Below are 13,354 nucleotides of genomic sequence, written 5' to 3'. Positions count from 1 at the left end.
AAACCTCTAATATTTGATTAAGATCGATTTTCTATAATCTATGTTTATTTTTCAAATACGAAGAAAGCTCAAAATATTAAAATATTAAAGTGTGAGATCATGTGTTGAGATGTAATTAAGTTTGACAAATGTTGAACTTAATCATAACCTTAAAAATTGTATAAATACTTTCAAAATTAAAAATTATAATTAAAATGAATGATTTTGATTGGATTCAGCCCTGCTGAATCTCAGCATGAGATCCATCTTAAAATATTAAACATAACTTCTCAAAATCATGAGAGCACGAAAATTATATATTCTTTCTCTTGTATTAATATATATGATCACCAAAAAATTAATAAATTAATATAAAAATTATTTTTTATATTACAAACTAAATTCTTTATACATGATAAAAAAAAATTTATTCATAAAAAAATGGAAAGTGAACAAACCCAAAGTGTTAAGATACTAGTATGTTATATTAGTATGATGTTGATTTGCTTCTATATTTTAATTGGATAAAATTAGTATGATGTCGATTTGCTTCGGACGGTAACAATCTCAACATTATATATTTTCTCTGTCATTAATATGTATGTTCAAATGGTTGAGCCCAAATTTTTATTAAAATATAATAATATCTACTTTCTATCTAGCAAATTATTATTATTATTATTATTTTTTATAAAAAATATTCATCCATTTGCCTCTAAAGATCACGTTTACTTTTTGCGTCATTATATTTAATATTAAAAATATTCTTATATTTGTATGATTTTTTGTATAAAAATCCTTCTATTAGTATTATAAGACACTAATTGAAGTTTTTTTGCAATTTTTTCTTAATATGTACTATGTTTTGATATAATAATTAATATTCAAATATCAACATACAAAAAGTAAATAGACCCTTAGAGCCGGACGTATGTAGTATATATTTTTATTTATAACAAATACTCCTTCTATCCTCGTGCAAGATTGCCATTTGTTTACTTTTTGTACGTAGATTTTTGAATATTAGTATTATAATATATTGTAGTGAAAAAGACAAAAATGCCCCTATAATATTGTGTAAGATAAAAGTAATGACATTTGTAATATAGTGTAAGTTGGAAGGGTATTTATTATGTTAGGTAGGTAGCACAATTACTAAATTGAAAAATAATAACCTTGTTTTAGAACAGATCGAAATTGAAAAATAAAAACTTTTCAATAGGAGAGATGAGTAATTCTTATAAATTTTTTAATACTAATGTTATAGTTATTTATAAAAACATCACAAGGATTAATAGACTCTATTTATAAAAGTTTTCTCACTTTATTAATTTATTCATATATTTTGCAAAATATTTTTATTTAATTTCACAATCAATGTAATATTATATATTTAAAAAAAAATAAATTCGTGGCCAGCTCAAATAAATATAATTTGATGAATTATTGTTTTCCATAATAAAAAAAATACTACTTTCATCATGAAAATTTATGCATATCTCTTTTATAGTAAAAAATTTAAAAATAATATTATTTACTAAAAAATAAATGAAAGTACTTTTTGACAACAAAATAAATCAAAAAATGTGAACATTTATATTTTTACTAAAAAAAAATAAAAATATTTTAGAAAAAGTTGAATCAAAATTCTGTCAGATAAATTCAACTATAATTCGAAAGGGAATTGAAACTCAATTATCCGAATATTTTATTTTCGTTATATATATATATGTGTGTGTTTTTCAGAAAAAAATCACCACACTTTGACGGGAGTAATAATTTGATGAGGTTCTCAGGATCAGAACACCAGATTGATCCGACAGCGCCATCACGTGGTCCCAACGCGATGTTATTCGATCGGGTGCAGTAGTCCATGGAGCACCCAACAAGAACCCAGTCCGCAGACACACCGTTGCCTTTTACGTGACCCAATATAATAAACACCATAATTGTGCCCACTAACCTAACCACCACAGCAATCATAAACTATCCATCCATCCGTAGACCTTCCGTTTCACCATTTGTGTTTTGTTTCTTCAATTCGGACTGGAATTCACCCGCAATTGCTGAGTGGATGAGCACAGCAAGGAGGCGATTCTCGCTGTGACTGTCTCTTGAGGTTTGACCCGGTTTCTGCTCGATCTCCTTTCCTTGCGCTTGTAAAGGGTGTTGTATGTTTGGATGCGCCTCGATGTTCTTGTACTTGTTGTTGACTTAGGGTTTTTGTGTGTGATTTCTTGTTGTTAGTGTAGATCTCCGACGCCAAGTGCCTCAGTCTTAGATTCCTTGTCGTTGTGGTGTTTGAAGTCAATGTGCGGTTGAGATTTGTTGAAATCCTTCATTGCTGAAGCTTTCTAGTTTGTTCTGTTGGTATATTGAAGTCCAACAAAGCCGTGTAGATTTCGTTTCAGATTTTACTTGCTGGGGATAATATTTTGGGTATTCTATTTTAGTTTTGTTTTTATTTTTTCATTGCTTCAAACCTTTTTCGTCGTGTATATCCTTGTGTATCTGCACTTTGCAAAAAGGGTAGTTCATAGTAGATTTATTTATTATGTTTTGCCCGAGTATTTTTAATTATTGTTACTTTTTACATTTATTGAATTTGTGTCGTTGCAGATCTCTGGAGAAGAGATGGGGTTTTATGTGTTGCTGCTCTTTTAGCAGCTCTGGTGCTCTTGTTAAGGTACCTTTGAAAATTTTGTATGTTTTGCTTCTTTTTTTTTTCTTTATTATTATTATTATTATTTTATTTTATTTTTAAAAATTTTCCAGCTTATTTTTACATACATTTACACGAGATTATCGTAAATCATTTTATTTTGTAAAACCTGAAGTCTGATGCATCACCATGAGCAAAAGAGATACTATATTGTTGTGTTTCTATGAGCTAGCTGAATGTTTACATTGCTTAGATTTGTGAATTTATTGCAAGTGATTTGGTGGCTGTCATTACTTTTTAGTGTTTGGATGTCTTAGTGGATGGTCTGATAATACTATTCTGAAGGAGGATCGATTCTCTGATAGATTGCTAAAATCATTTAGTAACATATTTATTGTATTTGCTGGAATCCGGTCTTCTTTCAAATAGGGTAAAGATTTATGCATTATAACTAAAAGCAAATCTTATTAGCAGTTTTGATCTTCCTTTCCCCTATGCTCGTATCAGCATGGTTATTCTCACCCTATTTATTATCTTTGCCCTTTCATTCAGTTTCTTGATTTAAAACTTCATTTTAATTTCTGGGAATGATTTTGCTCCTTTATCCTCTCTTCTTTTTGTTCCCTGTCTTATTGCTTCTGAAAATTATTTTACTTTCATCTGTCATATAAAATGCAACCTATCTCCATTTGTCTAGAAATCAATTAGAAAAATATTGGTTGTTATGTTCACAGGGTACTTCAGGAGAGCAATGTCATTCCGCAGCATAGCTCGAGATATAAGAGAGAGCATTGGGAATATATCACGGAGAAGTTTTGACTTGAGGCTGCCTGGGCATTACAGGGGAAAATCACATGGTTCTTTTCAATATTTGAGTGACCAGCCTTTGGTTATCCAGAATAGCCACTGGGCTAACCTCCCTCCAGAGCTACTATTTGATGTAATCAAAAGATTGGAAGAAAGTGAAAGTAACTGGCCTGCTCGGAAGAATGTAGTTGCCTGTGCTGGTGTTTGTCGCTCTTGGAGGAGCATGTGCAAGGAAATTGTCAAAAATCCTGATTTAAGTGGCAAACTCACTTTTCCTGTTTCCCTAAAACAGGTATCTGTCACTTGTGATTGCTTAAACTATTACTCAAGGCTTACCAACATTATTTCCCTTCTGCAACTACTACTTTCACTTGTGCTCTGTTATGTCAGGCAGTGTTTATCTATAATTGATTTGTGCCTCTATGCTTACTTGTTACTTGTGTTTGCTCTTTTTCCATGTACAGCCAGGATATCGTGATGGAACAATTCAGTGTTTCATAAAGAGGGACAAATCGAATTTAACTTACCATCTTTATTTATGTCTTAGTCCCGGTGAGTGTAGAACCTGCCTTTTCAAGCACCATTTTTGCTGTTTAGCGATAAGTTATTTGTGTTCTCTTAATATTCTAACACTCTCATTTGTTGATTGTGTTGTTGGCTTCTCAATAATGACTTGTAGAATTTCCTTTAATAGTAATATGAGTAGATGGAAAAAATTTGTGCTGTATTATCATCTAGAATCATATTTCTACTTTCTTTTAAGTCTTGTAATAGACAATCAAACTTTTGCAGCTTTGCTTGTTGAGAATGGAAAGTTCCTTCTCTCTGCGAAGAGAACCCGTAGGACTACCTGTACAGAGTATGTCATCTCAATGGATGCAGAAAACATTTCGAGATCGAGTAGCACATATATTGGAAAATTGAGGTATTATATGTAATTAGGTATCTCATTTTCAGTCAACACTTGCTTTCATCCTAATGGCACTAATATTAGTTAACTAAAAATGTTTATTCTTCTTGATGAATTGCCTGCAAATTTAATGCATTTTATTCTATTGAATTGGGAGTGATGACCTGCAATGTAATTGACTCTGCGGGATTGTGTAGATTACCATAAAATCGAATTGCGGTTATTACATGGAATAATGAGATCAATAATCTGGATAGTCAAATATAGATTTTATTCGTACTTTGTTCTCGATTTTCAATACTAGCTAGTTACAATGATCTGTTTTGTAAACCCTGGAGAAGGGTTTTCTATTTATGCAACATCATATTAACATTTCTGGCTGTATATATTGGGTGTGAATCTGTAACTTATGATATGTTAAAACCTTCTGCAGATCAAATTTTCTCGGCACAAAATTCATAATATATGACACGCAGCTTCCACATTCATGCTCCTCCACATCACAACCCGGAAGAACAAGTCGTAGGTTCCATTCCAAGAAAGTATCTCCGAAAGTGCCAACAGGGTGCTATAACATAGCCCAGATCACGTACGAGCTGAATGTGTTGGGAACACGCGGTCCACGCAGAATGAACTGCCTTATGCACTCAATTCCCATATCATCCCTGGAACCTGGTGGGGTGGTGCCCGGGCAACCCGAACTCCTCCCAAGATCCCTGGAAGAGTCGTTCCGGAGCATGTCCTTCTCAAAATCCCTCGACCACTCCACTGAATTCAGCAGCTCCAGATTCTCGGATGTTGCAGGGCTCTCCTCAACTGAAGATGAGAGCAGTAAAACCTGGCCCTTGATTCTGAAAAACAAATCCCCTCGGTGGCACGAACAGTTGCAATGCTGGTGCCTCAACTTTCGAGGACGGGTGACAGTCGCCTCTGTCAAGAACTTCCAGCTGATTGCCTCCACGCAACAAGCGGCAACAAGTGCCCCAACAGCTTCTCAGCCATCGCAGCAGCAGCAGCAGCAGCAGCCGCCGCCCCCTGACCACGACAAAATCATCCTCCAATTTGGTAAGGTAGGTAAGGATATGTTCACCATGGATTATCGATATCCCTTATCTGCCTTTCAGGCATTTGCAATTTGCCTGAGCAGCTTCGACACAAAATTGGCCTGCGAATAGCCTGCCTGTTAAGGGATGGTCTCGCCTCGATCGAACCTCAAAATCAAAATGGAATGAGGCAAATACAGAGACAGGTCAGGTCAAGTCAGATCCATTCATGTAGCTTTTGTGTTGTGTTGTGTTGTGTAGTGTATATTTTGATTTTCGATGTGTAAATTTGTGAGTTTGTTGTGTTGGTTGATGTTTGTTGTAGAATGAAACCTTTGCAATAATTTCAGCAGTTATGTGTCTAGTCATAAAACACTAGTATTGGATACTTTTCTTTGGTCATTCATGAATTCCTTGCCTTATCTGATTCTGCATTTATTTATTTATTGCTGTGGGTCATTCTGAAAAATGAGTATTAAAATATACTGTATGTATGGCACATCATTGCTATGTCTCATTAATGCATGGACCTATGTGTAGGTATTTTGAGGGTATGTTTATTCGGGTGATTTGATTTTGGATTTTGTTTTTTAACAGTAAAATTTTAATTTGAATAATGTGATATTTTAAATGTAAAAATAGTTTATAATGTTAATATAAACAATAAAACATTTGATATTTTTAGGAGAAGGATTTATGTACAATGAAAAATAAAGCAAATCACCCAAACAAACATGACCTTATAAACATGTCTATAAAGGGTCATTTGCGTTCTAATTAATCCACAAAGTGTCATTTTCAATTTTTCTTTGCTTCTTTGCTACGGTTTTGATAGTATGTTTGCAAAAAATCCATTCTAGTATATTATACTGGTGTGTTGATCCAAATTTTTTTATTGATTTGACTAATAATTTAATATACAATATTAATTTTTTTTATTATTATAATAATTTCTTATGGTTAACATTTAAAAAAAAAAAAAATCATCCAAAAATATAAAACATACATATATACATTTATATAAAAGATAATAATATATATAAGATAAGATATCATCAAAGAGGTTTTGTTGAGAAATAGCGTATTTATATTTTAATACCCATACCCAATATTATCACATTCCAATTAAAATCGGCTGCTTCTATTGGGTTACTCAAAAAAGTGGTACAGATTTTTTTATTTAAGAAATGTTGGACAAATCATGAAGAAGTTGTGTATGTATACAATTAAAAACACTATAAATTTTATCTAAGAAATGTTGGAATACTAAGAAATTAAAGCTCTGCTTATTCTTTTTGGGAACCCGCGGCTACTCGAAAGTGCGCACTGGTTAAACCCCCAACCAAATCTAATATCCTGCAAATCAGATCCGACGAGAAAGCTCTGCTAATTCTTTGTTTGTGGATTTGTCTTCCTCTGTTTCAGGCTTTTTTTTTTTTTTTTCCCTTAAGAAGTAGTATAATAAAAATAATTATTGTATAATAAAAAATAATTATAAATATTAATTAAATATTTTAATTAATATTAAAAAATTATAAATTATAAAATTTAATATACGATTAAAATGTATAATTACATTTCCAAAAAAATGATAAATTATGTGGGACGAAAAAGAGTGGATATTTTATGTACACAGAGTATTTGTTTTGCAAATTCTTAGGCCCGTTTGTTTGAAATTGTAAGAGAATTTTGAGTTCGTTTATGTATTTTTTTTATTTTTTTTATTAGTTCTTGGTGATATTTACACATATATTTTGTATTTGAAATTTTCTTATTTATTGGATTCTTGTAGTCTATGTCCGTAGATGTATAGAGATATATCTCGAACTATGTAAAGTATTTTTTAAAATCTTTTGTATTATTTCTATTTAAAAATTTTATGATATTTTGCTCGTCAATTTTACAATAAACTAATAACAGATATTCGGTTCTGTTTGGATTGTCAGATTGTCATTGATTTTGAATGCTTTTGATTGTATAGGACAAAATCCGAAATTGAAAATTTTGATGATAAAAATGTTTTAAATAATAACGTATTAAAATGCGTAGTTCTTTATATATATTAACAACCCAACCTATCAAAGCCCAGACCATCTTTTATATTTCCTTTTATGATTAATTATTTGGTATTAAATTTAATTTTAATCTAACTTTTCTTCCCAATTCTAAATTTTACAAATCATTCCCTATTTCATTCCTTCCTGCGAATTTGCCATATTGTATTGATTGTTTCCTTCTCCTCTACGCATTTGTGATATTGTACTGACTGCTCCACCATGCGTGACTGCGCCCACACCGCTTTCCTTTATTTCATGCCGGCGAGTCGGCGACCGCAGCTGAGCGATATGGTTTTGTCTATGGGCTGCGGCTACTCAACTTCTTGTAAGTTTAAAATATGAAATGTATTTATTTGATACTTTTAATTTTAAATTTTTATTTCTAGTTATTTATAAATTGTGTTGTGTAAATTGTCTTAAACAACAAATATTTTATATTGATACAATTCATAAAAATACATTACAAATTATAATATGTCGGTATTTGGCTTAAAACTTTGGATTGAACCATAAAAAAGAAAACAAAGAAGTAATGATGATTTGATTGTGTCTAGTTCTTGGCTTTAATTTGGTCATTTGGCAACTACATTGAATTTATCTTACAACTACCTCTTAGACAATAGCTTGTAAGTTGTTTATATACTTTTAGTTGGTTTGTTTATTATTATTATTTTTTTTTAGTTTGGATGTTATGGTTATTAGATTATTGTTGGTTAATTTGATTTCACATTGTCTTTAGATATTTAGTTTGAATATTTTAGATTATTCTTTTTAGTTTAATAGTTTTGTATTTCTATTTTTAGTTTTGAATAAATTTGATATTCTATAATTTTTATTGTTATCAATTTGATAAATTTTTGTTATTATTTAGGTATTAAATTATGGATAAATTTATTATTAAATCACAGAGGACAACTTCAAGTTCATCTAATTCAACTGAAATGATTAAGAATGACAAAGAAGTTTAAACAACTAAGATTTCACAGATAGAAGTAGAGTTGTCGTCGGAAATTAAGATAGTTGGTGATCCAATATTACATAAACCTATTGATAATTATCCTTTTAAGATGAATTGAGAAGGCGATATTTGGTTAAAGGTCCATGTAAACCACATTAATGCAATTCTCCAAAAAGTAGCTCGGGTAAATTTATGAGAAAGTTTCAAGTGGCATGATTTGACAAATTTGATTGGCTTGAATATAGTGTTAAGAAAAAGATACTGCATTTTTCTTGGCATGCTACTTGTTTAGTAAAGGCCATAGACATGACGGAGATACTACTTTTACAGAAGTAGTTCGAAAATTGGAAAAAAGTTTTAGAAAAATTTAAAGAGCATATAGGCGATACAAGAAGTGCACATCATGGTGCTAAAATTCAAGCTTCATCATTTAGAGATCAGAGGAATAATATTGATTACATGATATCCCTGAGAAGTAAGGAAATGTAGCTTAATTATCGTGTTCGATTGACGACGATTGTGAACGTAGTTCGATTGATTTTGCGACAGGGTTTTACTTTCCGTGACCACAATGAATCGAAACATCTTTGCAAAGAGGTAATTTTCTTGAAATTTTGAATTGACATTGCGATCATAATGAAGATGTTAAGAAAATGATGAACTTAAATGCTCTGGAAAATAATTAGTTGACTTCTCCTAAGATTCAGAACGATATTATGCTATGGAAGTGAGGAAAGTTATTTTTGATGAATTTGAAGATAAATATTTCTCAATTTTGATTGACGAGGCTCGAGACAGTTCTGTGAATTTTTATTTTTTTTATCATTTAATCCGTATTGTGAATCTTGTTGGAGTTTCATGTAAAAGAAGGGATGCGATGCGACAAAAACACCATGAAGATCTTGTTTGGAAAATCAAGTGAGGTGAAATTGCTAAAGAAAAACGCAAAAATCAAGAAAAATGTTTGGCTCGTCCAAATAATACTAATTGAGGTTCTCATTTTAGGACATTAGACTGAATTATAAATATGTGGGATGTAAAAAAGATGTTCTTGATACTAGCTATTTCGGAGGATGACCGTCTGGATCAAACAACTCGAGGAACTACAACCATGGTTCGCCGGATCGACCGAGTCCGCCATATGTGTTGTGTTGGATAAAATTTGTGAATTGAAAAATTTTCATAGAAATTAAACGCAAATAACAGTTGCTTTGTCCGTGTTGTAGTTCTATGAAAATTTTTCAATTCACAAATTTTATCCAACACATTGGAAATCACTCCAACTTTTTTATTCTTATCGTGTTTGTCTATTTTTTCTCTATTCGTTTCTTGTTTGTTAGCTTGCTTTAATTGGTAAGGGCTGAGATGTGAAAAAAAAAAAGAGTGTTGGAGAAGAATGTAAGTGCTGGGAAGAAAGGCTGAGGAAAAAATAAATTGTGGTAATTTCGGTAATGGTCCATAATTTTATTAACTCAATTAATTTAAATTTGTTGTAAATATAGTATAAAATTTATTTATTTAACATATATGCTAATTGAGTTATAATATTATTTATTTTAAATTTTAATTTATTATATACTGGTGTAATATATTTTCTTTAATATTATATATTTTAAAATTAATTATATCTATGGTTTGATATATTTTAATTGCTTATTATAATTTTTTAATAAATATAAATTTCTATATTAAAAAATGATATAGATCAATATTTGACCGATACGATGCGCTGATACACCGCGACATATCTAGAATGGTAAAGGCCGATCTGCGACGGAAAACTATGACTGCAACAGGTCTAATTGGTAAAATGATAAGCTACGAATTTGTTTTTATTTTTCATTTCATGTTGAAATTGTTAACAAAAACAAATATACAGTCGGCAATCATTTAACAAAAAACACAAAACATTGGTAATGTCGTGGCTTTAATTACAATATTGAAAAAGATGATTTGAAGTTGTACGGAAAAGATGGTTGGAATGATTTGTTGGAAACGATCAAAAAAAATTTCTTTAAAAATGATATTTTTATGCTGAATCTGGAAGATCCTTTGCTTGGTCGAGCTAGATTTTAAAGGAAAATCGATGGTCAATCAAAGACTTATTTGCACTTTTTTTCAACTGGATATCTTCTTTAAGGTACTTGTTTGTAAATATATATATATATATATGTATAATTACATGTGTTTGATTATTTATTATATAAATAATTTATTTACTTAGCCTTTGACATTAATTATTTTGTACCTAATTATAATATATTAATGATAATTAAAATGTATTTGATGTAATCTTTTACAATTTTACATCCAAATTAACATTATTCATCTTTTCAATAAAAAATACATTATTTTTTTTTTTCCATAAAATATCATATCAAATATTTAAACAAAAATTAAAAGCAATACTTCACTTTAGTTTAATTTTAAACCATAACCAAACCAATTTTAAATACATATATAGACCTAATGAAATATTATATAATGTTCATTTAATTTTATATAAACATTGATTGTGTAATTAATATTATTGAATAATTGTACTATTTATACAGAATTAATTTTATCATAAAATTTTCTATAATTGTGATGATTTTTAAAATATATTTATTATGGTAATATGTATAAAAAATACAAATAAAGAGTATGAATAGTTACAATTGGTTTTGTATTTTAGTTTTATGATTTTGTTTGAATAATTATTTGGATGAGATATTTTATAAACAAAAATAAAAATAAATTAAGAATGTGTTTGGTTATCACCTTCGATTATTAGGAGTTGCATTCTGCGAGTTCAAATCAAAATTAAAAGTATGTTTGGTTAGACTTTATTGACTACCATAAATCGTTCGTAATAATAATAATAATAATAATAATAATAATAATAATAATAATAATAATAATAATAATAATAATAACTAGTTAATTACCTTAATGGATAAATTTTCATAAGATAAGATTTTGTCTTAATAATCTTCACAATTTTGACAATTATAATTTAGATTACATTTTGGACTTCAACTTGTACATGTTTTGACACTAAATAAATAATTTTGGATGGGTTTCTGAAAAAATTCGATTTCGTCAAATTAAGCAGTATCAAACCACATGATCCAAGATACTCAATTTATGACTTTGTAACGGGTCCAAACAGTAAGGTAGCACACGTGTGACTCACTTGCGTGCCTTGTCTACACCTTTTATCACTATTAATCATACACAATCAACTCAAATTTTAATTATTTTTAAGTCACAAAATAATTAAAAAAACATAATATGTTTCTACTAACCGATTAATCAATTTTTAGAAAATAACGAATTGAAGTTTTCACAAATTAAATTTTATTGATCATAGTAATTGATTTATTTAATGTGAGTAACTCACCAATACCACTCTCTTAATGTTGTATGAAGTATAGAAAATTAAGACGGATATGCTACGTTGATCCGTTATTTAGTTCCCTTCACAATGGACGTAGCGCAAACGAGTATAGACGTGGGAAGCAGCCGAATTACCAAAAATGAGAGAAATGATGATTGTTAGTCTGAGTAGAGAGAGTAGCAAGTAAGATGTAATGACTTCTAATTAATTGCAAAAAATATCGCATGATAGATAGTTAGGAGTTTCATTTTTAAAATTTGTGAGCTTTCACTCTCCTTTTATCTTCGTGGCTTTGTAACACCGCTCCAAATCCACCATTATTTTCAAAGTCTCTCGTACTGCCATATGCGTAAGCGACAAATGCCAGGAAGTCGATCTTTGAGTATTATTTTACTATTTTAATTTACTAAAATTTAAAATTTAACAAATATATATTTATTAATTATATCAATTATAACTATATTAATGGTAATCTATTAAGTATAAACAATTAATGTAATTATTTTTATTAAAACATTAAAAAAGTAAGAAAAAAAATACATTATTATATGAGATCATAAAGTTGTCATAAAATAGATAATAGGAATATATAGATTATTGAATGATAAATTGGATTAAACTACAAAATATCATAATACCCAACATAGACTAGCAAAACTAGACAACAATATGTATGTCCAAAGAAAATCATTATTGCCACAAATCACCCAAGGAAAAACAAAAATTTATGCAGTTAATATAGATTTATTCACTTACTACACATTTCATATAAATATTACTCATTCCGTCAAGATACCATGTTCACGTTGCCGTTTCTGTCTGTCCCACATACCATGTCACTTTTCTTTTTTGGAAAATGATCACACACTTTAATCTCATTTTAAATTTTTTAATTTTAATTTTTTAAATTTTAATTGAACTAATTAGTTATCTTAATCTTAATTTATAATTATTTATATTATAGGATAATTATTTTCACTAATATATTCTTAATTATCTACTAATTACACCATTCCTAAAATACTGTGTCTACAGTGTAGCAGACACGGTATATGGGACGAAGGGAGTATTTCATTAAGAAAATATAATATACACATATATTAACATAAAATATAATATATATATATTATCTACTTACAAAAAGATTAATAATTTAATATAAAATATTATTTTTTATATTAATAATACAAATTTTTACATCTAAAAAAAAAAAAAAAAAAAAAACATATTCATCCAAACACACAAAGTTCTTACACGAATAAAATTGATGGTATTTTAATTTTACTGTCACAAGACTCTAATTCACTAGATAAAACATAGGAAATAGAGGATTTGGAAACAAAGAATTAGAACTAGTGGAAAACAATATTTTATGAAAAGTAATATTATCTCTGTCTCATGTTTGTATATATATATATATATTTTATAAAAAATTTTAAAAATATTAATAGTATATTGAGATAAAATAAAAATAAAGGTAAAAAAACTAAATTAATATGATACAAAAATAATGATATTTGTATAATATATTGTAAATTGGAAGGTTATTTGTAATG

At 29.1% G+C, this 13,354-nt stretch overlaps 1 protein-coding gene across 3 annotated transcripts; it reads left to right on the top strand.

Moving 5' to 3' along the window:
- The first annotated feature begins 1,927 nt into the window (after positions 1-1,927).
- Positions 1,928-5,811, top strand: LOC127252562 (tubby-like F-box protein 8). 3 transcript variants are annotated; one of them, XM_051276792.1, is made up of 7 exons: positions 1,928-2,098; positions 2,232-2,418; positions 2,599-2,665; positions 3,376-3,740; positions 3,913-4,000; positions 4,241-4,373; positions 4,792-5,811. In XM_051276792.1, the coding sequence occupies exons 4-7, from the start codon at positions 3,393-3,395 to the stop codon at positions 5,531-5,533; spliced, it is 1,311 nt and encodes a 436-aa protein (XP_051132749.1). In that variant the 5' UTR covers positions 1,928-2,098; positions 2,232-2,418; positions 2,599-2,665; positions 3,376-3,392; the 3' UTR covers positions 5,534-5,811. The 3 variants fall into 3 exon arrangements, with proteins under 3 accessions (XP_051132749.1, XP_051132748.1, XP_051132747.1); XM_051276791.1 differs by having other exon boundaries at positions 2,227-2,418; XM_051276790.1 differs by lacking the exon at positions 2,232-2,418.
- The last annotated feature ends 7,543 nt before the right edge of the window (positions 5,812-13,354 follow it).

The sequence above is a fragment of the Andrographis paniculata genome, unplaced genomic scaffold (assembly GCF_009805555.1).
Source record: "Andrographis paniculata isolate CXL003 unplaced genomic scaffold, ASM980555v1 Contig46END, whole genome shotgun sequence".
NCBI lineage: Eukaryota > Viridiplantae > Streptophyta > Magnoliopsida > Lamiales > Acanthaceae > Andrographis > Andrographis paniculata.
This window is presented reverse-complemented; position numbering and strand designations above follow the sequence as displayed.